General features: G+C 41.2%; 2 protein-coding genes across 2 annotated transcripts in view; one reads left to right on the top strand and one right to left on the bottom strand.

The window, feature by feature from the left end:
- Positions 1 to 13,469, bottom strand: part of otud7a (OTU deubiquitinase 7A) — a 33,926-nt gene extending 20,457 nt beyond the window's left edge. The window contains exons 1-2 of the mRNA XM_029522740.1: positions 13,376 to 13,469; positions 1,281 to 1,407 (exon numbers count right to left, since the gene is read on the bottom strand). The gene's annotated coding sequence lies outside the window, so the exon portion shown is untranslated. The remainder of the gene's footprint in view (positions 1 to 1,280; positions 1,408 to 13,375) is intronic.
- A 939-nt stretch (positions 13,470 to 14,408) lies between these two features.
- On the top strand, positions 14,409 to 27,135 carry LOC115056701 (proprotein convertase subtilisin/kexin type 5). The gene is made up of 17 exons (XM_029523357.1): positions 14,409 to 14,428; positions 14,560 to 14,923; positions 16,646 to 16,849; positions 16,928 to 16,996; positions 17,148 to 17,190; positions 19,991 to 20,136; positions 20,829 to 21,023; positions 22,231 to 22,317; positions 22,411 to 22,609; positions 22,704 to 22,927; positions 23,051 to 23,293; positions 23,751 to 23,996; positions 24,617 to 24,812; positions 25,032 to 25,237; positions 25,353 to 25,453; positions 26,036 to 26,207; positions 26,307 to 27,135. Exons 2-17 carry the CDS (start codon positions 14,731 to 14,733, stop codon positions 26,690 to 26,692), a joined length of 2,910 nt encoding a protein of 969 aa, XP_029379217.1. The 5' UTR covers positions 14,409 to 14,428; positions 14,560 to 14,730; the 3' UTR covers positions 26,693 to 27,135.
- The last annotated feature ends 150 nt before the right edge of the window (positions 27,136 to 27,285 follow it).

Genomic DNA, 27,285 nt, shown 5'->3' with positions numbered 1-27,285 from the left:
AGAAAGACGTAACTTTAGTCTTTATTGTATACACTATTAATGAGTCAAAGCTGCACTTAAGATGTAGTTTAGCTGACCTACTTACTGTCAGCCATTTGTATTGTGTTGCATGTGTGATATTGCGCTGACAAAATCCAAGCAGATGTACAGGAAACACAGAGTGGTGAGCTGAAGCAGTTAAAATGAAAGTTTGACAGAGACCACGAGATTATAATTCATTTATAATAAGCTATGAGTTTGTATTAAAAGTGACCCCAATGTCTAAAGAGGATTAGTTTCTCTTTATTTGTATCTCAACATGTTTGCTTAAATACATACATTATACATACATTACAGCCATACATACCTATTTTAATTGTTGGACACCACTTTCTGGAAATTCAAAAGGCTTTAAAGATTTAGGTATAAGCTTTATTTGAGTTCCAGAGAGACAACATATGAGCATAATTGCACTCTCTAGGGACAGAAACTTTATTCCATCCCTAATAAAGGATAATAGGCTACATGTGAAAGTCATCATATTGCTTTACATGGCAAAAAGCTTGAGTGGAGTAGTGTGGAGCAACTTACAGAAATATCTGAATAATACAAGTCATGACCTAATGTTTTCCTTTCTATACCACCTTGTACAGATCTCTGCCCCTGTGGGAGGTAATTTTAACTCAAAAGCCCCGATTTGGAGTTTTTCTATCTGACATTAAACAATGTGGAAACTGGGACTCTCCAGATTCCTGTTACTCATAATCAAAATAAGCATATTTATCACGTATGATGCATCAGTCTTCCTCAAAACACAGACATCACAACACACAGCATCAGGAAGCGCAGCCAACCAGAAAAACATCTACTTTTAAGGGGAAGACTGTCATTTGTTTTTCTCATTTAAAGCTATTTCCATGACAAGACCAAAACCAACAATGAGTCAGTCCATGTTTTAAGCGGACTCTCTCACTACAGCATCTGTATCAATAACAAAATAATATCATCTATACTATATGGATATTGTGGGCAAACAGCATAATAAACAAAAAACTGTATATGTTACATTTTGCTGATAATATTCCTTTTTTTCTACCTCAGTAAGACTTTGCATGTAATTTTGCACTTTTCTAAAATATCTGAATGCTGATCATTAGGGTGTATGGAGGATTGAACTGACAAACTACAGTTTACACATTCCTTGTGCAGCTGATTTATGTGTTTTATAATAATGCTTTATGAGTTAGTAAAATAATGTATGAATGGCTGTATTTTGACAGTGTATAGTAAATCAAACCTACTTTCTGGATTTTCACTGACGGTTGTTGAGACGCCATCTGATGACCACAGGACTGTCAGGACCAGCTACAGCTCTAGTCCATGGCTTCAGAGGCTGCACGGAGGAAGACGCCGGGGATGCAGAGAACCCTGACACAAACAGAAATATTGGAAGTTATCACCATGAAGCACAAAGTTGTGATTGTCTTTTGTTTCAGTTTGAAGCTGCTAAAAAAAAAAAAAAAAAAAAAACCAAGTGGCTCACATGTGCGACTGTATCAGTGTTGATATGCTAAAACAACATTACCCCCTCAAGCTATTCCTTTAATCATGTGTCATTTCAAAACCACTTTGTCTACTGAATGTTCATGCAACTGACAACTGAGTATTACTATTGCCTGGTTAACAGTTCAGCATTCTTAGATTATTCATTCAAAAATCTTTTTAATAACACGTGTTTATTCTGATGTTTCTGTAAAATGTAACAGTTGTAAAGTCCCAGTGAAGGCGTGCAATTTCTTTTTAGATACTCATAAACAATCCTTTCAGCAGCTGAAAACAAGCAGACGTTTAGCTAACAGCAGCACCTTGTCTCAAACCTCCACCATCTAAAATTAATTACACTGGCATAATCACATTTTCAGGTTCACACGCAAAAATGCAGGTGTGGTTAAAAAAAAAAAAAAAAAGTGCAGTTCTGGCATCACGATTCCTGCTTTTACGCAATGAAATGCTAACTCACCGATACCGGTAAAGGCAGAGAAGGTCATTAGTGGGTTACTGTGTTCCAGGATGGTCCTGCATGACGCAGCGGGCAGGGATGTGATTATTTAATGTGTGTGTTTGTGTGTGTGAGTGTGTGTGAGAGAGAGTGAGAGAAAGAGAGAGAGAGACAGAGACAGTGAGAGAAGAATGTGAGAGCAGCTAGAACAGACACTCTGAGGATATTTTGCCATCATCCCCAGCGGATCACACCAGCCTTTCAGCAGAATATTGGCAAGTGCTGAAGAGTTAGTGTCACAGCCCTCCTAGGTGGGACTGAAATATCCTTTGGTGTCAAGCATGATCCACATGAACAGTGAAAAGGTTCGTAAACTGTAAGATGGCCTCTGCTTGTGTCCATTGTTATTTTAATGTCAGACAGTTGTCTGGGTGAATTATTTACTTTTAGATTGACATATTTAAGAAGATCCACTAATAATAAGCTGGTCTAGATAAAGGATAAAGGATTTTCAGCTCCAGAGGCAGAGGTTGCTTAACTAATGTTGTTCTCAAGAAAATGAGATTGCATGTTTTAAAAATAATTTAGCAGAAGTCCCTAAATAGAAGATGTGCTGATATAACACTGATTACAAAGGCCACCGCTGGATCATGACTCATATTTCACTCCGAGTATGGCCTACAAACAGAATGACTTGTGCAATTTAAGCAATCTTGAAAATGGTCATTACATTCAGCAAAGATTTGAGGGAAAAAATTTAACTTAAAGTCAAAAATTACATTACGCTGACACTTCACATTAAGTTGCTTTGATACATGGGCAAAAGGAAGTGTGGACTAAAATTTTGCTCATTGTTTCACAGTACACCTAGCTATAATTATAAAGCCACAAAGTATCCTTATCAAAGGAGCATTTCTTTATATGCAACAATGCCGTACTCTTTTCTATGCTGAGTTTCCTTCATGGCTGTATTTATCCTTTGAGATTCAAAGACAATGTGTAAATCATGCAATCTGCCTTCACCCATATTTGGGTCAGAGATGAACAGGCAATGTTCAGTTGATGTAGGGTCTTTGATCTTGTGGTTTCACTGTAAAGATACATCTGAGACTACTGGGGGAAAACATTTACACACTGCTCTCTTACAGTTTTGCTATAACACTTATGAAGCGTTTGAATACTAGTAACAGACAAACAGTCAAGTTGTGTATTCTCCTTGTAGGCACACACAAACTGCACTGTTTACAAGTTTGTACGGTCCACGGCCCGGTGAGTTCCCTGCCCCCAGTTCCAACATATTTACAAGAACTCATTTGTTGACTGTGAAAAAAGGAAAAGTAGGATCTCAACTATCTATCATAAACAAAACACACCAACACTACCTCATAGACATTGCAGCAATACAGCAGGAAATCCCAAGTCAATCCCAGTTTCCAACATATGTGGCTTTTAGCATTAGATTTGACATAAATATAACCTAATTAATATAAAGTATGTCAGCTCAAAAACATTATTTCACAGTTAAGCATGCCAGTAAAAGCAATAATACTAATAAGGCACCCAAGGATTTGGAGCACATATATACATAGCACTGAGTGCCACAGTGCTGATTTAACAACATTTAATTAGTTGTATCAGGATGATGTGAACACTCGACCACAAATGACCTCCATATGAAATTAATCATTATCAGCTGACAATCAAGTGTTACAAATACATGATATAGCTGTGTGAATTCTTCAGATGAGGAGCTTTAAATGATTATTTTAATCAAAGCAGAAATACAGTATCTCTTGTCAAACTGTGCACTGATACAAAACAACTCAAAACACATTGGTTTTTAACTAAACTTTAAATATAATTAAATACAAATCCACTCTGCATGCTAAAACTATACAGCCGCTTCCCACCCACTACACCCCCTCCCTTCTTCTATGCTCTTCTTTAAACTGCCAGAAAAGTAGTTGGCTAATGAGAAAATGAAAAATGACTTACTGTGAGTTGAGGTACAACACTTGACAATGAAGAGGATTTAGTTTTGTGTTTACAGGAGGAGCAATACCCACTGGTTCCCCATAGACAGAGTCCTACTTTATTTAAGTTAATGACACATTCTCTCGCCATCCTAATGACCAAAAATATACTTCACTATATTTTTCCACGGTGTAGATGTATATGTAAAAATTTTACCACAACAGGATGAGTTATAGTTGAGATAATTGTCTCTATATTGAGTGGTTATCGCCCACATGCGAGGCAGATACACAGCAGGTGGGAGGTGAACATACTGTACAAACACTTACATGCTACTCTTTGCATTGCTTCTCTTCAAGAACGACAAAATGGTTTAGACAGCAAGTCCTGTACACCTAGGTTAACAATACAGTGCGTGCATTTGCAGTTAAGCTCCTGAATAAGCTTTTAAAAGCCTGCATCTATTTCTGACGTAGATTTGCCATAAAACTGTGCTGTCTGTCACTACTTAGGTCTTCCCCTATTTTTCAGAACAAATTCAACAAAGCCTGATAAGCCTAGAAGGAGAACATACAGTATTCTGCGCGAGGAAGGGACCAAATAAAAAACACCTAACAATATTATAGGATTTAATACACAGTTGCTTCTGTCATTGGACAAATTGGTACCTCCCTTTTTTTCCCTTTTTTTTTTTTTTTAAGAACAAAAGTCACAAGAAGAAGGAAACCATGGTTGCTTTTATTGAATTTAAAATGAAGTACTCACTAAAACTAACAGTGAATGAAGTCACATTATCTGAAACAATCTCAAGATGGACACAAAGTAAAATCCTGTCATGAGGGAGTGCTGTAACTCATCAAGCCTTTTTTCTGCTGTACACTCATCTTGAGTTCACGAAGAGTATAATGGATTAGTGTGATGGTGGGGGATGAATTGTACCTTTTTATAAAGACTGGATGTCACACAGTGACAAGCTGCTGCTGAACCTGCCAGTGGCAAAACATCTGGTGTCAGACTCCGACCCAACTCTAGCCTGCCTTCATTTCGTTATTACTTGGTATAGTATCGTATAGTATAGTGTATACATTTACTTTTTTTATATATCACTACCTCCAGTTAAAATACATTTTTCAATTTTCTGTACTTTCTGTATTTCTCACATTTCTTCGTTCTTTACCCTGTGTTTTTCAACTGTTGCTTGGATATAACAAGTCATTTGATGGCATCACCTGCAGGATGTCTTGACAATTGTAGTCTCAAAGAATGATCAAAATAAAATTACTACATTCATCAAAAAATTATAAATAATCATAAATGGTTGACTGGAGTTATAAGATCTGATTTAGGCCTTGAATTTTTCAAACCAAGCAGAGAGTAAAATTCGATACTCTAGCTTGGACAAGCAGTTTTGTCGGGCCAACTGTCTCTTCACCACCAATGGGTGAGCTGAGCTGCAGTCAGCCTGGCCAAGACCCAACAGGAAGATCCTCATTTGCAAAGAATCTATGGACCCTGGCCTTGTAGACCATTGTGTAAGAGCACAAACATGCATACATGTGAGTGCATTCAAAAACATGAAGACATGCATGTAAACGCCCTTTGTGTATTTATCCATCTCAAAGCTAACAGTGGAAGTTCTTCCAAAAAGGCCTGCATAAAACAGAGACGACTGGTAATAAAAGATGGCATTTGTTCTTAAACAGCAAAATATTATCCACCCTCTCCGTTATGGTCAGTGGAAAAAATATATATTTTTGCCCTCAAACAATGGATATAACTTTGCTACTTTAAAACAAAACAAGATGGAAAAACTAAAGCCAGAGTTTCAAAACAGTTATCTGTGATTCAGTGAATAAAAACAGGCAAAGGAAAGATATGGCAATGGAACTTATCTTGTATGAGATTTGGGGTAATTGGGCGTTGGAAAAACAAATGAGCACAATTCTAGTCAAACAGATCATTTCCACCTTGCATCAGTGGTGAATAATCAACACAATCCATTAGCCTGTTTCATAATACAGCACATTTAAGTGGAACAGGAAATTCATGTAATGGAATATTATAATGTCTCACCAAACTACAAACTTCAAAGTCCGTGCTTGAGAGCACAAGATTCAATCAGTGAATTTCAATGGAGAGGAGAAGCACCACTTGCTATTCAGCTTTCATATCAGCCAGTCAGCCTCAATCTCTGTCCTCCTTCTTCTACTCCTCCAGCAGCCACAATACAAGCTAGAATTTGCGGTGATAGTGTTTAAGTGTATCACCAGTAAGAAGTATATAGGGGCAGGAAACATGCCCATCTGCCAAACAACATCACAGGCAGAATGACGTATGATGCGTTTCAGTCAGAGCCTTGAAAGACATTTTCAAGCAAGGGCTCTTCAGACTCATCAAGCTTAGCCATTTTGATTTTTGAGAGCTCCATCTCTTTCTCTCTCTCTCCACAGTCACCACCTGGGAGTGTGCCGAGTTCCCCCTCATCCCTCCATTTTGCTCCATTCACTAGTGGGAGTTTCCCAGCCTTCAGGACCCACAAGAAGGCATTTACATATATTTTGTGTGACCTCACAGCACCCTCACACCCCGAGAAATCAGCACTGAGCCCACTTCCAGAAACAAGAGACTTGAGACTCCAATAAAGAGAAAGCCAAGGAGGCGGAAACACAGATTCTGTTGTATGTCAGTAGAAGCACATATTTTCTCAATCCTTTCAAAAACTTTAAAAACAGTGACACTTCTGTGCCACAGCTTTTTACATGCTGTGAGAAAGATGCTGCCTGAAGCAATAATGTCACTTTACATCTTATTGCTGTGCACACTGCCAGCACAGCATATCCATGGAGTGGAGGGTTGTTAATTTACACAAAATGCATCACCACATTAATATTTGAGTTAAATTTAAATTAATGCTCCAGTGGAGAGAATGAGCACTATGCTGTGTGTGAAAACCTTTAGCTTCACAACCATACATTTTTGGCTGTGAAAAATGGCTTCCAGTTATTTACAGACACACATATGACAGGCTGCATCGTATCACATAGTCCCCAAAAATGAGTTCAGTATTTACATTACAAGCAATAAATCTATGTAACAAAGTGACATTCTTCTGTCTGACCTTGTGGTTGAGTTGAAACTCTAGTTCAAATAGCACTGCAGTCATAGCTCAGCTGTGTGCACCCAAACAAAGAGCTGGTAGCTGAGAGGCACCGAACAAGATCATAACCCCTTAAAATGTCAATCCCCCTCGCCCCCTACCACAGCAGCCAATGCATCTTTTCCCAACTGGGCGCTTTCTGACAGAGTGCCACAAGCAGACAGCTGTGACTACAGACCGAGGCCTTAGCAAAGCAAAGGGCCTCTGACTGCTGATGGAAAGAAGGCGCCGGAAAAAAGGAAAACTCTTCAGCAATATGTAGTTGATATAAATACATATCAACTAGACTAGTTCATTATTTCCACAACAGGAAAGGAAAATTTACTGCAAAGCAGCAGACTATGCCGTGCTGACTAGATCATTTACAGTGTACCTTTGGAGAAACATATGAAATGTATAGATAGGACAAGGAAATAATTGCATTTAGCTGAAAGTCTGCCTCAAAGATGAAGCAGCCAGCATCCTGCAATTACCCCTGAAAATGTGAGTATTATTATTTCCATTCAAGCCAATAATAATGGAAATAGTAAAACAGATTGTTATGACACCAGCTCACAATACCTGTATTGTACAGTGTGGCACTGCTATTGGACTGATGCCATGCGTGGGTGCTTGCACGGTTTTGCATGTACATTGAAGCAGGTGGAAAGGGCAATATCACATAACCTTATTCTTAATTTAGTATCTGAAAAAAGGACTTATAAACCTTAAAAAACATATAAAACTGTGCGTTTATTCCACGCGTAAAATATGGCTGAGCTGCAACATTTAATAGCAGCAGTAATCAACATCTCTCACTAATGGCAAAACAGTCAAACAGAGAACTAAAAAATCTGGTGTAGCACTCAGAATAGAATATTTAACAGTCAGAAAATGTAATATAACCATGGTCAATGTATTCTACTCCAGCCATGGGTAGACATGCTAGCCCTTAAATAACTAGAATTACCTCCTAGCGATCGTAAACCTCCACTGATCAGTCAAGTTGCTGTTTAAATTTTCTTCAGGTTTATGACCTGTAAAGAACTTGTATTGCTGTAAGTATACTGAATTACTGTGAGAATTAGTAAAGTGAGAGAGAGAAAAAAAAACAGACCAATACAGCTGATACAATACAGCAAAGAAGCTACACAATCTTAAACATGAATGCTTCACACAAGCCTTTAGCAGAGAGGAGCTTCAAGATTGGCACCTAGGATTAGTGTCACCAATTCAGTATCCAACCAGATGTGAAATATGGTCCAAATCTTCCTAAGTTATGGTACTAAATGAAGGCCAAAATGATGCATTATGATATCACAGTTGAAGTTGACCTTTTCACATATGTCCTGAAGAAATCCCCTTAAGTTGTTCAAATTCACGAAAATGGGAGGGTTTGATAGACATTCCAGAAACATATTGTCACTGGGAAAGATAGGAACCAGCTCAAAAGACAAGAGCAGGAAGAAACAGACTGCTCACTCTTAATATCTGACATTTCTACAACTGAAGAAGGAAGCCACAAATGATCCTGAATTGAACCACAGCCCCCGAAGTGCTTCCTGCAGCCAAATGTATCTCAGAGTCTCCAATTAACAGAGGCTGCTACTGTGCCAATACTTTGAACCCAATGTATGTGTTATTTCCATTACCCAGGGCCAAGACCGAGTCCAAGCCACTGAAAGCAGTCAAACAAAACAAAACAAAAACAAAACAAAACATCAACAACACATCCCTTTAGATTAATTGGTCAAATCATTGACCTCTTAGGTGGTGGGGGGGGGGGTTTCCAAAGTAACTACGTCTGATATGTGTTCGGTGTATGAGGTGTCACAATCACACCAATACGAGTAACTGACGTTTTATGAATTATCTTGCTGTGACTGATGATTGATATACACAAAATGTGTCCCCTTTATCGACCAAAGGAGTTTAAAAAAATGGTGTAGAAGTAACAAAGATGGCTTGTTAAGATGAGTCAATTATCTGGGGCTGCACCCAACAGTCTCATTATTTTAGACAGGCTTCATTATTAATTATATACTATTTTAATTGGCCAATTTAGACCCATCAATTAGCCGATAAAAGTTTAGTGTTTCATGTTTTTTTAATTTTAATGGCCTAGAAGCCTATAAAAATAACTAGGCCTATAAACATAAATATTTCTGATGTAACAGCAGGAGAAATCTGAACTAACCTTAGATTAATGTTTAGTCACTTTCTGTATTATCTGTAGAATCAGCTGCTAATAGTGTTGGCTGAAATTACCCTCAGAACACATATTTATATTAATTAAAGTCAAACCTACTTATTGACACTATTTCTGGTTTAGTTTTTGGATTTGGGTATTTGCATTCTGTAATAAATAAATAAATATTTTTTTATTGTTACTGAAATCCAGCATTACAGTACCTACTCCAAAGAGTGTCTGCTGTTCCAAGAAGGCCGACAAATATTATTGAGCAACTCACTTCACATACGTGCAATAGGGTGATGTCAGAAAATCCTCCCTGCAAAATTTGAATTGAGCTAATTATAGATAATAAAACAACTCATGGTCCTTATGAGTCATCTAAGATTTTGTGTTAAATTCACAGAGAAGACAATGAAGACGAGAAAACTTCTTACTATTACCAAAAAGAATGGGTACATTTTTCCCCAATTGCCAATGAATGCAGTCTGTGGGACATTTTATGAGAATGTGCTGCATCTGATTGAATAAAAATAAAAGAAAGGCCAGTGACGGTGACAGACATGTTGCCACTACTTAAGAAAATGAATGATGTGGAAAACAAACTCAACAGCACTACTGCTCTTCCTCTCCACGGGTACTGTCTAATGTGCATTTCATTTTTAATGTCTTCAACAACAATAAATAGATACATTGAGTTTGAAACATTGCAGCTGTGTTTTGCAGAGAAAAAGAGGTCTGACCTCTTTTCTTGAATGAATGAAAATGACCTACACTGTGGGCCTGCATGAATCTAAATTGAGTCGCCAAGGGTATCCTGTGCAACAGTGTTGAATTTGATTTCGAAACTGCTCCCTTGCTGATTCCAGGAAGGACAGGGGGTGGCTGTGCCCACCGGGCCTAGTGGAGAGAACGGTACAATGGCTGATGTCTCTAGCAGCGAGCCAAGCCTCCTCCCAGACTGAGCACCAGACAAGCGAAGCAACACAAATGCAATTAGGTAGCGGAGGCGCAGACACACAAGTGTACATACGGACGCACCCAGGGTATGGCCGTCACCAAGGGTATCGTCCTGGCAAAACACAACAGCCAACTCCTGTTGTTGCCTGTGTCACATTTAGATAAAGAAAAAAAAAATCTTTGCCTATCACACACAAACAAACAAAACACACACAACCTGTGGTTTCTTTCCTCCTGAGGATGTCACATTCTCAGGTTTGATCCTAAAAAGTTTTAGGGGGAAAGCAAAAAATTCTGAAATGCTAGACAAAGGCAGTGTAGTCTATATATCATGTTTAAACTTGTAAGAACAAACTGAAAATATAATCAGCTTCGGTTATTATAACCTGTTCCACAGAAACATTTTACATTTCCAAATACAAGGAATAACTATAAATTTATGTAATTATGGTTTAATAACCATAATTACATTTTCTCTATAGTATAACAATGTAAAACTTCAAGGCTCAGGGGAGTACTTTAAAACATACTTTATTAAATTTTGGAATAATAATTATTTCTGAATAAATTCAACTCCAAATCCTTGAAATTACATTTAAAGTTAAAAAAAATATATAAATCTCCATATATGAAATACGACTGCACATCAAAGTACATAACAAAGTATTGTTTTATTAATAGCATAATGTCTGGCTACACGTTAGAAATAATCAAACATCATCAATCGAAGTTCTTGGTTTCAGCATCTTAGAGGTTTGTTCCTAGTTTTGGAACTCAGACAGAAGCCCCACACACACACAAAATACATTTTATCCAAAAGAGGATTAATTAAAAATGTTCATTAAAACAATAAGGGTGAAATACAATTGTGCTTGTTGAGCTTGTGCATAATCAACCAAAGTGGTCAGCCTTGTCTGGACGTTTTTGTTTTGTTTTGTTTTTTTGTTTGTTTTTTGTTAATGTGGCTCAAATTAAGGTTTTTCCTATTTCTAATAGTTTCACAGCTAATGGGACTGTCCAGCTAATATCTTCCAAATATCTCCTCTGTTATGGTTCCCTAAATCCATTTCCAGCTGTTGGGGGATCCTTTCTCTGTCACTGAAAGCTGGTTTATTACAGGATTTATTTATTACAGCTTTGTGGTACAAGGCTTACTATTTCATTTGCTTGTTCTGGTTCGGACCCTGACACACAGATATGAGTAAAGGTTTGCTCACTGGGAGATAAATTTTCTCATCATAGCCTGTGCACAGACACATGTGACCACAGTACAGTGACTGGCAATGGAGACCAGTAGCCCCTCCACCCTCAGCTAATCTGATGCATGCATGAGAGAAGCCCCTCTGCCTGCCTCTATGGCCTCTAGCTGACCTCCCTCTGGCTGCAGACAGAGCACTTAACATTGCTCCCCCACCTGTAGAGATGTCTGAGGAACAAGGCCCACTTCAAAGTCCTGCAGTGATTGGGCCGTGATTACCAGGGGCACTTGACTCATTTCATCTTTCATCAAGGACTAAACTTTGGTGGAATCAGGAATGGACACAAGGAATTCTTTTGAAAGGAAACAGGACATTTAAGTCACCATATGCAGATGATTTCCAGGGTCCAGGTGATTTATTTTGATTATATCGCTGTCCAATGACATCGGTGAAAAATCTCAATGTTACTGCCCAGTGCCCTGTTGTAAAATGTTTAAAAATATACTCTGTGGCATGTTTTCATTAAGAAATTTTTATTTTGTTGTTGGGTAATTTCTCTCCCAAGGTTTCTGAAGTAGGTTGTGAGCAATCTGCACAGATGTTCACAAAGGACTGTCATTTTGTAATAAATGTGATAAAGCGTCACTGTTACAGTGACATGAAAGCCCAACTGAGTTCAACAATAACCGTCATCTCTGCTCTGCTTTTCTGCAGCTAAATGCCAGTGACAGGAACAGAATTTGCTGTGGTAACTGATCAGGTGCCAAGTGCCCTCTCCCTAGTGCCATGCCGTGATGAAGCCCTCTATGGAGTTGGCTTTGCCTTGCCTGGCCTGGCCTGGCCTGGCCTGCCCCGGGCAGCCATGGGCCCAGATTTGTAGCTTTGTCTCTTCTATCTTAGATGTCTCCAAATCAGAATTGACTACTGTCAGTTGCCTGTTTCAACAACCCGGGTCAATAAGTAAGATGGCTGAAGTTGTAAAGGTAATACAGGACAGCAAGCTGATTTGATGTAAAGCACAAGCTTACACATGACCCAGAGGAAACTGTGGCAGACCTTATTCTGCTGGAGTTGTAACCAGCTCAAATATAATCTGATATTAATGATAGATTAAAGGATTTTAGTATGTAGGTCTTTGTAAGGGTGGGGGATATACATGTTAAAAAAAACACACAATCGAAATGATTTAGTGGACTCACCATCTTTTAACACAGGCATAGTTGGGAGAGAGAGTGTGAACCAGGCCAATATAAAAGAAACGTATGTGGGCATCGGAACTGAATGAGACCTACAATTTGCCTTCATTTGAAGGGATTGGGTGCATATGTTAAGATGAACACATGAGCTACACTGTATGAAACAAAACTGCCATAGCTGCTTTCTCATCACCTACGTGTAAAGCAATCTGGCCCAAAATGCTCTATAATGATTATTATCCTCTGTCTGTCAAAGCAACTACAGCCTCAATGAGCTAATGGGCTGTTTGCTGTAGGCTGAGCTGCCATCACTGAACACACTGACCTACCTCAGACACATATCCATGCATTCTATTCCCACTCTTGGTTTTCCACATCCCAAAGGTCTGTGACTAAGCATGCAAGTCCAAAACCACATCCATGTTTACAGCAATTAGCTGCGAGTCTCCGGCTAACCCACCTCATCCTAAAGCCGTCGACCAGACGTATGGCCTCGACGTGTTCTCCTTTGACCTCAGATAATAATAATGACAATAATGACAACAACAGCAACCCATTTTAAAAAGCCATTCGGACTGAAGCTGAAGTTGAATGCGTCGAGGCACGTACTGGGCTAAAGGCAGGTGCACCTGTCTGCAGCGGCAGTCTATTGTGTTCAGTATGAATGAGGCAGCGGACCGGCCCTGTGGCGCCGCGTCAGGAGGGGAAATAAACATTTTAAAACGCGGCTCCGCTTCTTACCGTTTCGTTTTCAGTCATTGCTCCCCATCGTTACGTTTTTTTTCGCTCCGGACTTGTGACGAACGGTTAATTCCTGGCAGGTTGTCTCTCTCTCTCTCTCTCTCTCTCTCTCTCTCGCTCATCCTCATGTCATATTTCTCCGCTGCAGCAGAACGAGGCCACGCCCCCTCCTCCTCCTCCTCCTCCTCCTCCCACAGCAGTTGTCGTAGCTGCCGCCGCCGCGTGACGTCAGCCGGTGAGCCGGCGCCGGCACGCGCCCTCGCAGGTTTTGCGTCCGGCAGGAGCCGCGAGGGGCCGCTGTGTCTAAACAAAAACACTTCACGCCGCTCCGGGAGAGAGCGTCAAACAGCGCAGATTGCCGTGGACACTGTAGATCGGAATTTTCTTAGCTCCTCGGCAGCAGCTTGAAAAACGGCCGAAGCTCCAGAGGTCTCCGGTTCCTGCAATCAATACCTCAAATCAGCTCACATAGCAAAACTCTCAAACACACTGCCATATTTCCGTTTTTTTTTTTTTTTACTTTTATTTCCATATTATATCCTATAACCCAATTTTCATCACATTCTCCCTTTCTCAGCAAAACATATTTATACATATATATATTTCCCAGTATCCCTTTCAAATAATGGTACAACAAAACCTCAAAATTACACACGTAACCTGTGCTGTTGACAATAATGTCTTTGAACTCATCAGGGCTTCATCATTTTAAATATACGGTTTGATCACTGTTTAAATAATTTCAGAGTAATTGCCGGTCAGTTATGACAACTTTTGGAATGGCAGGTTTTGAAAAATCATCCTCCAGTTTGTAACCAACCCAAATATCCATCATCATGTCATCACGTCCACGATGTGAGTGAGCTAGTGATAAAGAATAATGGGTGTATAATACCCTTAAAAAGCCCAGTCTTACTCTTTGTGTGCGCCTTATCCTGTAGGAAACTACGATTTTTTTTTTCTATTTATCATGTCAGGTGTTATCAGAAACTGGGTGTGGACGATCCCCATTTCAATGAGAAGGATAGGCACTGGCACTGGCAAAAGAGAAATGTGAGATTCAAGGTTTATTAAGATTAATCTGTAAAATCTGCAAAATGTCTATCTATCTATCTATCTATCTATCTATCTATCTACCTGTCTGTCTGTCTGTCTGTCTGTCTCTTTCTTTCCATGTTTGACAGCAGTCAGTGCGGTCCAGTGCTTCACTTGGACGAACTGGTCCGGCAAGTTATTTTGTGGGCTGGAGTCTCAGAGCCTCCAGATCGATCCGCCGCCGTACCTGCCGCACGGACACAGCCCAGACCGCTCGCTGCCGTGCCTGCCTTCCCCAGCCAAAGTCCTCCGGCGCGGCCATGAGGTCTTCTTCCATCGCCGCCGCCGCCGCCTTCCTGATCTTTGCTTGCCGTGTTGGATTCACGGCGTGCCAGCCCTCGTCCGCCTGTCCGAGCGGACAGTTCATGCTGAAGAGCCAGTGTGTCCTCTGTCACCCCACCTGCTCCGAGTGCGACGGGCATGAGCTGTTTGAATGCACTACCTGTGGAGTTGGTGAGTAACACCACCACCGCGCCTCCTGCAACAGGCGGATTGCACGTCCATTCTGACACTCTTACCATCTGTAGGACCGGGCAGCTGAGTGAAAGTAATGCTTTCGGATCATTTCTAGGAATGACTCACGGCCAGCTGAACTAACCTCTCACCAAGTTTAAAGAAAATGACCGCTGCATATTTTGATCATTTCTTAACAACTGAATTCTTTCCCATTGGCAGACATGATTACCGTTTTATTCGGTTATTTATTTAGTTTGGCCCCACAGGTGACAGAATAAAACCAAGACATGTCACAGACTCATCAACCCAGTTAGTTGAAAGGCATGTGTTTCGTTTTGTTTGTTTTTGTTGTTGTTGTTGTTGCTGTTTGTTTGTGTGTGTGTTTTTTTTTTTTTAAACCGCACTTAGTGGATAGTTTAATGGATACTCAAAGCCAAGTTGTTGAAAGGCTTTGCCCCTGAGAAGGAGCAGTTACCTCTGGTTTACCATGTGCTTTTAAACAATAAGGACACTGGCTGCAAGGTGTGATAGTTTTTCGCTGGAGTTTTCACATTGTAATCTGATCATTTAAGAATGGGGCCTTTGTTAATCGGAGGGAAAGGGAAGAAAATATCCCCCCAGGCTAGAAGTATCACTGTTGCAGTTCACTGGGTTTAACCTGCAAGTCCCTCTCTCTTTCTCTGAAAGCTCTTTCGCTGGATATATGCATTCTGCCACAGTCATGCAATTCTCCTTCCGCCGACTGCATCTCAGTGCACATTGCTGTGGATATTTTTGTTGTGTGGAATTCATTGTAGATCAGTCCATGTTTGAGCTTGGATTTGTGTGACGTTCTTTTGCAGAATGAAAATCTGAACCCTTTTCCGTGTGTGCTTTGTTTATAGTCGTGTAAAGTCACATTTCTCTGTGTTGTTATGTCTCTGGGAAGTGGAAGGTTTAAAAAGGCGGCAGCAGCTTGTGGCCCTTCTCCTCCCTGTCTCGCAGATCGAACCGTGCAGTGCTGAGCAGATGAGACAATGCTGTAACTCATCTGCTTCCAGAGATGCCTCAGGTACCATAGCTGGGCGAGTGCAGCAGGTGGCAGAATATTAATCATTAGGGCCAACACAAGACTCTCATCTGCTTCTGATTGCCCTTGTTTACAATAGTTGGAGGATCATCACTCAATGATATCATGTGTGGATGTGTTATTTGCAGCCCCCCAGCCAACATGGTGGGCATCAGCCGTCAGTTAATGATGTCATCTGTGAGTTTGACACGAATTTCCTGTCTTTATTTGTCATGGATGCATGAGCAATGGAATGTCATATGAATCCCCAATTTCCTACTGATTGTCACTGATGCGCTCATTGCACCCCGGGGACATCTCTCTCTCTCTCTCTCTCTCTCTCTCTCTCTCTCTCTCTCTCTCTCTCTCTCAGCATCTCTCTGTATTAGTGCTGAACTTTCACACAGTTGGCAGAATGTCCTCTCATATTTTTTCATCCCATGTGATCGTCAGGCCCATTTGGCTCCACCTCTGCATTTATTATGAGAAGCTCATTGATTTTTTTTTTTTATTTATTTATTTAATTTTTAACTTCAAGGGGAGTTTAGGTTTTTGGAAAAGACCTATCGTGGCAGGAGTTCCATATGGATAGTGGGATCTTCATCAAGGGAGAAAATAAAGTAGGCTGTGTGTTAACAAGTCCTCTGTGCCCACCACCTCCTTCTCCTCAGATGAAGATGGACAGGAACGCTTCCTCCACCAAGGTCGCTGTCGGACACACTGCCCCCGGGGACTCTATCCTGACAGGGGTCACTATGCCTGCATGCCCTGCATAGCCAATTGTGAACTCTGCACAGACGGCAACATATGTGCCAAATGTCGAGAACACTACAAACTTCAGAATGGGGTTTGCCAAACAGTATCCTGCAACATAGGTAAACGTAAAGCAGAGTTTTTCAGTATGCTGAAGTAGAATAGAAAGATGCTCATTGTGCCTGATGTTTGTGTTTCAGGCCAGGTGCAGGACCCAGATACAGGAGAGTGCATTGACTGTGAGATGGGCTGCAAAACATGTTCCACAGGTACGTTCTACATCGTTCCTGCATCAGGCTAACATCAACAACATACATGTACGTTTAAACCACAAGGTTGATGGTGTGCAATGCAGCTTGTTTTTCCCCTGTCAGTTCTTATTCTTATTCTAAATTTTGCCTTTTCTCTTTTTCCATACAGGTGACCCTGAGATCTGCAACGGTTGTGTTGAAGGCTACTTTCTGTGAGTTTTCCTTCTCTTATTTTAGTAATCTAGCTTCACATATCTGGTATGTTATGAAATGGATTCTCATTTTGTATGCCTAACATTTAAGACCAAAGCTGCACCATGCAGTTTCAGTTATTCTGATTAGACTGTTATATTCTCTCAACTGGTAAATTTGTTGGTTGATAAAATATTCCCCAAAACACCCATTGCATTTTCCTGGAGACCAAGCTGACACAATATGCCTGAATGGTCTGACCAATTCTCCAAAACCAAAGACATTCATTTTATAATCATAGAAGCAAACATTCATATCCAGGGGTATAGAATCAAAGGAGCACTTTTGCTCTAAAAAATGTCGAAATTGTTGAAATCGAAATTGCTGTAGATTCTTAGCTTGTTGATTGTTTCTTTGTTTCAGTTCTATCCAATAAAGCAAAAGTCAACCCCCCCCCCCCCTCCATTCTATTTTTAATGTAAACTAGGTATGGCGCTATTATTTATTCATACATTTTTGTAGCAGTTTTAAATTATGGACTCTAAATATGCTGCCAAGAAATAATTAACCTCAAAATGACCCAGTTATTGTTTTTGTTTCCATTGCCCTTGTTTTGCTAGATAAAGAGTTGGGTAATTCAATATGCAATGAGTGTAGTAGTGTACATCAGGCCTGTCCATAAACAGTTTGAACAAATTTGGCCAGTCCATGAAGCTACATTTCACCTGTATTTCTGTTTACACCACCTTATCACTTGAACCCAGCATGTAACACGGGTTACAGAGCTAGAACAGATCTCCAATTGTCTACCCTCTCTTGAGTGTAGACGCACTGGTATTGTGTGAGTCAGGTTACCCTCCATTTTGAGTCCTACATTGTTACCTGAGCCTCGGTTTGAGCATTGAACAGTGGTCTGCCTCAAAACAAGGTGTGTTTTCATGTTCTGTGCGAGGACAAGAGAAGAGCGGAGAAACAGAGAGCAAGTGTAAGTGGAAAGCACAGCCAGTGGAAGGTGTGATTATATAGGCTGCACCAGCTTGACTTCTCTGACTCCTCGTATGAATCACAGCAGAGGACGGTTGAAGGAAAATCTGCTGGTTCACTGCACTCACCTCTTTTTACTGTGGTTAGATAGGGTACATAATCAGCTGTCTGCTGAGAATCTAGTTGTGTAACTTTTACTTTAATAGCAAAGATTTTAGAGATTTGGAACGACGGGTCATCTTAATAATGTCTCTGTCGGCAGAACTTATTACATCTACTGTGAGAGGCAACCACCAATGAAAGAAATCCAGCAGAGCATGGGCTATTGGGAACTGTAGGAGCAGCCTCACTTTCAGGAATTCCATTATTTGAGGTTGTAGTTGAAGTAATGAAAAATGTTGAAGTAAGACAGCTTTGGCATAGCTGTGAATCAGTGGGGTCAGTGTTGCTTTCGCATAAAACATCCCCTACTGAAAAGACTCCCAGCATGATGGATGCTTGGTATTTATTGACATTTACCTCCCTCTCCAAGGAGCGAAGTTCATCCGAACCAAAAAATTGCTGTGATTTATTCTCAGTATGGTTTCTACCACTCATGTATTTAATATATCTTAACTTTAGGCACCGCCTGCCGCTCATTTTTTTTCCTTTTTTTTTTCTTTTCCGAACTAATTTGATGAGTAAATGCCCCAAACAAAAGTTACCGTGGAAATGCTGATGTGTTTGCCTGGAATGGATGGTCTAATATTTGCGCCGAGGGATGCTTAAACATCTCACACATTCTCAAGTAGTGTACTGTTTCCACACCAGCTGCTATTGCAAGTAAGTTGATGGATGCCGTGCGGCTCCTCCAGCTGCTCCCACTCAAACAACCACAACGTCTTACCTCCGAATCCTCGGCAATGCAAGAGAAAGTGCATCTTTTCCTCTCAGTGGTCAGACTCTCTCATGTTGAATTACAGCAGAGGAGTCGGGAGAAGATGCTGAACCCTATAAGCAAGAGGTTTATTACTTTTGAGCCTGTTTCATTTAAAGTGATATGTGTGTTCAAAGTAGGAGTCACTTGCTTTAATGGTTTATGTGCAACATCTTCTCAACCCTATATCTCTGCTGCTTTTGGCTTGATTTTTTTTTTTTTTTTTTTTTTTTTTTTTTTTTTTTAGGACAGCTGTCTCGTGTTTAATAGCTCAGTTAAGCCCTGGAGGACTGATAGGACAGGTTAATGACAGAAATCTCCCCATGCCTCCAGGCTACAAATAAAACACCAATTAACTTTCTGCCTTTGGAAGAGAATAGAACCATGATAAGCTTGAGCGAAAGCAGCCTACATTATTTTCTTCATCTCAGTTTGCCGTCCTCACTGATGTTTGATTGAGTGTACCTTTTTGACTCAGGAGTGCATTGAAGTCAACAATAAAGCTGCAGGTGTGGTGCAGACTGACATGGTGCATGCTGGGATTGGCTCTTGCATGTGGTGTGTACTGTCTTCCCTTTGGTGTCAGTGTGCCGAGGCATCCATTGAAACTGCCTGCAGCAACGTCATCCACCTTCCACTGTAAAGCTTTGAAAGTGCTGTTAATTCACAATCGCTTTCATCGAGTCTTTGATATTTCACTAGCTTTGTTGTCCATGTTTGCTTTACAAAACTAAAAGGACTGCATTGTGTTTAATAGCAGGGACAGACAGGTTGAGTCAACACAATACAGACTAATTTCACACACACACACACACAGTGACCACATGTACACACATGTACACAAATTGCTATGGGTTATCAGTAGATATTTGGAATGGAAACAGATTTTTTTAGTTTCAACTTGACCTTTTCCTCTACAGTTTCAGACAGCAGTGTCGTAGGCATTGCCCCCAGAGCACCTATGAGGACTGGGGCAGGGGTGTGTGTCTGTCCTGCCCAACACCATGCACAGACTGCAGGAGTAATACACGTTGCCTCGCCTGCCAGCCTGGTTACTTCCTCAATGGTACCTGCAACAAATAATTTCTTTATCTTACTACTAATCTATTGCAGAATTGAAATGACCCATTATGGTAGGGGTTGTGTTTAATATACTGTGAAATCACTGTGTATCTGACAGTGAGCAGTCATTCTTGTTAAAGACAAATGATGGCGTTGTGAGTCCTTATTTGGTTTGCAAATTGTGTCCATGTCAGCAAATCTGTAACATGAGATATGCAAATGTGTAGTTTATGCAAACAAGGAGTTAGTATGATGCTGTTCGGTTGGGCATCGGAGTAAAAGCTGTCAAATTATAAATTAGGCCTGTAGCTATTTAAAAATGAAAATGCTTGCAGCCAAATTACCATAATGTCAAAATAGATTTTTAACATATTCAGGTATTTTAATTAGCATGCAATTAGACATTGTGTCAGATGTAGTTTCAAAAGACCTGGGTGACAGTGCTGAGCCAAGGTGGTCGAGAGGAATGTAGAAAAGGGCGAGAGCCTGGGAGTGTAGACAGAGGAGGATTTAAACAGTTGGGAACGAACTGAGGAGATGAACATCGAAATTGAAACCATGTAAGAGCCAATTAATTATACAGCCACAGGAACCACCATATTGGATCTGCTAGGATTTTTCAAGAAAAGTATCTGCTGAAGAGTTAGACTGGAAAATAATGACCCCCTACTCTGTGCACGGCTCTCCCATTGTCAGGAAGCGAGTGCACCAAACAGTGTCCACAGCAGACCTTCGGTGACTCCAGTGGATGGCGCTGCCAGCCTTGCCACGGCTCATGCCAGACGTGCCAAGGACCTCGTTCAACAGATTGTGAGCTTTGTCTCAGTGGGAGTCCATCTCTGCATGGGCAGTGTCCTCTGGTTAACTGCCCTTTGGGACAGTTTTTTGACGGTATGAGGATCTACCTTTATTTTATTTATTTGTTTTCTTTTAGTTCCAATTAATTTACTAAACAAAAACCACTTTTAGTCTTTGTAACTTGCTTGGGAGCTTGTGAGCAATGTGGTTTACCTGTATTTCACTAATCTATAGCAAATTTGAGCCAAGTACAGAAAGGTCAACATAATGGCAGTGGCGTTGGTAATTATACAGCGTAAGATGAAACTTGACTGGTTGATTCTCTGAGGATAGTGACTGTTCTCCCCTGTGATGTCGGGGCAGAGCTCACTACGGCGTCCCAAGAGTTTTGAAGGGATTCAGTGTCTTGCACAAGGATATTTTCTTTTGCCACTGAGAAGGGGCTTGAACCCTGACAAAGCACCTCTAGTTTGAAAGATGGGCTGCTCATTGTGTTGCCCTGACACCACGTCAACCGCATCGCCTTTCATTCGAGAGCTGTGTTACTGGAACTATTTCAAAAGGCTCCTCTGCTCTCTTCCACTTTTATTGTTTGTGTTAGCAGCGCTGGAGTGCAGTAGTTCATTGTTCACCAGCCATGGAGGTGAATCATTTGCATATCTGCCTTACTGACTTAATAATTTACATCCATTTATGAATCACAGTCTGACATTGTAAGAGGCGCCTGTCATTCAGCCAAATTTTCTCTCTAAACTACCAACTGCTGAAAAATGTCAGTAAATGCCCCCCCACCCCCCTTTTTTTAACTTCAACCTCATATCACTAGTATTTTCAGCACTTCAACTCTACAAGCCAGTCCCTGACATATACGTCATGCCAGCAGTACTCCCCTTTCAACGACGGGTCACATTTTTGGAAATCTCAATCTTAAAATGTCTTTTACTCACTCAAACAACAACAGATTGTCATAATAGTGGTCCAAGATGTTAGACCCCATATGAATGGGGTCTAATATTGGCGGGAGGTCATATGTTGAAGATTTTACACATGTAACAATAACACTCTGTACATTGCATTCCTTTTGTGCTGAGCCATGGTTGACAGCAAGAATCTGTGCCGACAGATTATAATGCCTCCCTCTGGTGGTGAAAACAGATCAAACACAAAATTCTCAGAATTCAGTTTTATCATGATCTCCCTACGGTCCATCAAATGTGCCTTGTTTTATTGGAGGTTCTGTTATCATGTGACATCTAATTTAGTGCAAGGCGAGATCACTATCTTTTCATTTGCATTCCAGTGAAATCTAGTGAGTGTCATGCATGCGATGCGTCCTGTAAGACCTGCTTCGGCCCCCAAGCGCTGGATTGTTCTTCTTGCTTCAAAGGTACAAACATTTTACCGTCTTGCATCATAGCAGCAGAGGTAATCGTAATCTTGTTCCCACTGTGCAATGGGTGTGTGCCTTTTTATGTCACAGGGTATTTCCTGGACCAGGACAGTGCTTGCGTAGTGCGGTGTCCGTCTGGCTCCTATGCGAACTCTGCCACTCAGCTGTGTGAGGACTGCTCGCCCAACTGTGAGGCCTGCACAGGCACCAGCGATAACTGCATCAGGTGTTCCAAAGGCAGCTATAAACTTTTCCTCCACCAGGGGAGGTGCTGGTCCAATTGCCCAGAGTAAGCAACTGGCTGACCTAAGCAGTGTTGAGCTGATGATGTGTTCAGGGTCAGTGTATTTCCCTTCGATAAACCGTCTCGACTTTACTTCCAGAGGTTTCTTTGAGACAGACGAGGGTTCGTGCGAGGCCTGTGACAGCTCCTGTCTGACGTGTGATGGGATTAAGTCCCAATGTCTGTCCTGCGCCGACGGCTACTACTTAGGGAGCGGCATGTGCAGGCTGAACTGCTCACAGCGGACATATCCTGCAGACGATGGTACCTGCAGACGCTGCCCTCCCCACTGTGATGTCTGCTCAGATGACAGGACCTGTTTCAGTGAGTTATTCGTAGAGGAAGAACAACCCCAACTGATGACATTTTGAAATGAATTGTTAAACATTGCATAAAATCCTGCAATATATTGGCACAAATTTTCACACGAGCGCCATATCATTTCAGAATGCAGTTTCCTGTATTTGATGCTGAATGGTGCCTGCAAAGCTAGTTGTCCCGTGGGCTACTATGAGGATATGGAGGAAGGCCGCTGTAGTCAGTGCCACCCGACCTGTGCCAGCTGTTCAGGGCCCTTAGCAGATGACTGTGAGAGCTGTTCGACCTTTAGTCCCAAACTCTATAAGGGTACATGCTCCAAGGACTGTGTCACTGGTACTTACTATGAAACTGAAGCTTTGGAGTGTCAAGGTGAGCCCCTGAATTCAAACATGACTTGATTTCATTAAAAACACAAGAGGAGGACCGTACACACTTATCAGATACACCTTTGAAAGTAATGTAGCAGTGAATGCACAGTTTTGGTTGAAGCTGTCCTCGAACAAACTTTGGGATCATTGCGGAGGATGACCTTTGTGCAGCCTCGAACATGATCAGACAAATGAAACCTAATAGCTAGGCCTGATAATCTAATAGTGGGTCATCCGATGACAACAAAGACCTGAGTGATTTAAATATGGGTCATGTAATACCCAGGAGATAACTGACTAATGTTGTGCTTCGGCTTAAATATAGTGGCATCTTGATTTGATTTGATTTATTTATTTATCTCAAACATAAAAACAACAACAACAAAAAATACACAGGAATCTTTGCTCGCAAAAAAAAAAAACCCAAAAGAACTTTTGAAATGTTTTATTGTGTGCAGAGTGCCACCAGACTTGCAACAGCTGCTCAGGCCCCGGCCCAAACCAGTGCATTCAGTGTGAGAAGGGGCTCGTGTTGGATCCAAACACGTTGCTGTGTGGGGTGACAGGTGACACTGACTGCCCGCAGGGGACCTACCTGCACGAGGACCAGTTCACCTGCATGGGGTGCCACCGGCACTGCTACTCCTGCCGGGGACCGGGCAGCGATGAATGCCAGACATGTGCCGTCCCCAAGTACCTTCACAGTGAGCATTTCCTACTCACATCCAAATACGAGAAGAGGATTTCTAAAAAGAGCATTTACTCTGCAACCATGTAATAACAAATGAAGACCGCATATCAATCAGGTCATCACGACAGTTGATGAGTCATAGACTTCCAACTGATGGACCAAATTCTTTTGGAAAACCAGCCGCATGAGGGCTTTCCTAATGTATTTCGATATATCTGTGTCACTTAAACAGCTGCAGGTAACAGTAAGCAACAGCTGGATAGACTGTTGATGGTAAGATTTAGATGTGCCTCCCTAGGTGATTTATTTATCTTTCTTTTTGGCAAAAAGATTTTAGCACTTAAAATCAAAATTTTAACAGTTTTTAATGGTTCTATGAATAGCAAGAAATATTCAAGTACAAGCACTGACAGGAGCCGAAGTGTAAGCCAAATATGACTATAAGTGTATTAGTTATTAGTCCCAGGAACAAGATTCGGCCTTCAGTTTCAATGAATCTGATCCTCACTGCCTGATCTATTTTGCTTTCCTAAGTGCTGCCTTTTTTCCTTTTTTTTTCCCCCCACAAAAGAAAAAAATGAGAACATTTGATGCAGCCACGAGTGGAGCTAACTCCTGTGGTCTGTTTTCCAGACAGCAGCTGTGTGAGCGAGTGTCCGGCTGGTACGTATGACACATTTCAGGAAGCTGATGGAAAGGAGCTGGGCTTCTGTTTGCCCTGTGACCACGTCTGTTCCACCTGCACCGGGGCATCGCCCAGAGATTGTCTAACCTGTTCCCCGGGATACCTGCACCTCCTTCAGCTGTGTGTCACCCATTGTCCTACTGGGTAAAAATCGCAGCGCTCCATTTTGGGATTACATATGTTTTACGCAATGGTGAACTGCAACCTTATACATCATCTGTTGATATTCCTCCCATTTCCATCCACTGATTAGAAACAACACAGGCGTCCTCCGTTTGGATGTCAGAGGCTCATTGAAAATTTGAGTTACATAATGAAGAATGTGTATGTGCACGACTTGTTGATGCTGATTTTTTTTTTCAGGTATTACAAAGAGGGTTCCCACTGCGCAAAATGTGACAACTCCTGTGAGCTGTGTACAGGACCGGGGCCTGAGTCCTGCAGGACTTGTCCACATCCTCTTCTGGAGCTGCAAGGCACTAAGCTGTGTGTTGAGCAATGCCCACGCCGCTTCTATAAGCTCAATGACAGTTGCAAACAGTGCCACACCAGCTGTCAGACCTGCACAGGTGCACATTACGCAATTACAGTTCTCTGTTGGATATTTGATTTTGCTGACACTTTTGTTCCTTGTGTAAACGGAGATTACAGAGGTCTGATAAACGTGTCTGTGTGTTTCTGTAGATGCCTCGCCCCAGAGCTGCCTGATGTGCGACTGGGGCAGCACTCTAAAGGAAAACGTTTGCTATCCACGTTGTGAGGAGGGCCGCTACTTTTCAGAGGAGGTGTGGTCTGGGGCAAAAACCCTCTTATTATTATTATTATTATTATTATTATTATTATTATTATAGCTGTTGTCATTTAAAAGAAAAAGATTAGTGAATCCCTCCTAACATGAAATTATTACAAATTGCTCACAATATTGTTGAGAATGAATCATAAATGAAACCTTAATTTATCTTATTTCAAGGTCATATTAAATTATTAAAGGTACTGACTACTTGCAATATTTTTCATCCAGCTTCTTAGTGTGTGGAAGTTTTGGTCAGTTGTTTTTTTGTTTGTTTGTTTTTTGAATACAAATCAGGATGCAGAATCCATCCCATGCATCTGCAACATCCTGGTTGGATTTTTTTATTTTGTCGCCACACCACGACCAGCCAAATCTCACACACACAACATGCAATTCTAACAAATCTGATGTGACTTTTAAATGTCATGTCAGTCACCAATAAGCAAGAAAAAACCGATGCCTGCGAAAGCTGCATCTGTCTCAGTTAACAGTTCACAGTGCTGACTTGTCTACAACCGAAATGCTTTTTTCTTTTATTTGTGCTCTGCAATCATTTTGGAAACTATCATTGCAGGAAACCTGTGAGCCATGTGACAGCTCATGCAGGCATTGTACGGGCCCCAGAGCTGACCAGTGTCTGACTTGCCACCGAGATTTTGCTCTTCACGCTGTGGAAAACCGCTGTGCCCGCTGCTGTCAGGCTGGAGGGGATGACCCTGATTGTTGCATTTGTGACAGCCACTCAGGTAGACGTTTAAAAGAGATCAGCAGAGCTACAGGGCTCTTTGGGTGTGACAATCTACTGCAGAGGTGTTTCCTTTTTTTTTTTTTTTTTTTTGTTCCAGCTCTGTGTGTGGAGGCCCCCCTACGCAAGACAGGAAATGACCACGCTAAAGACCTGACTATGTCTTCGAGAGGCCTGGGCCACCACACCTCAGCTGCCTTGCCTGTCTCCCTTTTGCTAGCACTGGGGTTGGCTCTGGCTGTATTTGCCTTGTTCAAAGCTCACACCAGGAAAACCCTTTGCTGGACTCAAAGCTACGAAAGACTGAGCGGCAGTGCTGCTATCACCATGCCCCACGGTGTGCCCGAGCCGGACAGCGGAGATGAGGTGGATGTGGTGTACACCAGCAGAGGTGGAACAGTCTATCGATGCTACAGCTTCATCCATGAGCAGGACACAGATGCAGACCAGGATGTGAATGAGAGCACTTGTCTCAATCAGTCTTAGACAGAATGTATTGTGGACCGTCATAATATCAAGACTGACAGATGAATTCAGCGAAGTAGTTCAGTAAATGTTCAGTAGTTCATAGAGGAGAGTGTAAAAGTAATTTTTTTTTTTTTTAAGTTTGAGTAAAATTTATTCTACAAAGTGCCTGTATCTTTATAATTCACATTCTCAGATGATGCATTTGTGACTCAAAGAAGAAAAAAATGTAAGTTTATGTTAACGTAAGTAATCTAAGTGCTGTTTTCTTTTTTTCTTACTTTATCAGAAAATTGTGAAAGATTTGTGAAACAGTAAAATTTTCGTCTCATCATGCATAATTGAAATCTGCATGATTTGCTGTAAATAGATAAATAAATGAACTTAATTCTACCTAATGTAAAAGGTACACTTACCTCAGGACTTGATCCACGAGTCATTTGCCATCATGTTATGATAAGAGAGTAGCAGAGACACATTTTTCATTCTGATTTATCTAGGAGGATATATAGAAATCATATCCTGTTCTTGCACAGTTCCAATAATAAAAAAAAAGCCCTTCCACACCTTTGTTTGGCATACCAACATGAAAGTCAGCTTAAAATAAGCACCTC

Source organism: Echeneis naucrates, chromosome 16 (assembly GCF_900963305.1).
Source record: "Echeneis naucrates chromosome 16, fEcheNa1.1, whole genome shotgun sequence".
NCBI classification, from domain to species: Eukaryota; Metazoa; Chordata; class Actinopteri; order Carangiformes; family Echeneidae; genus Echeneis; species Echeneis naucrates.
Note: the sequence above shows the minus strand (reverse complement) of the source record. Positions and strands in the feature narration are given on the sequence as shown.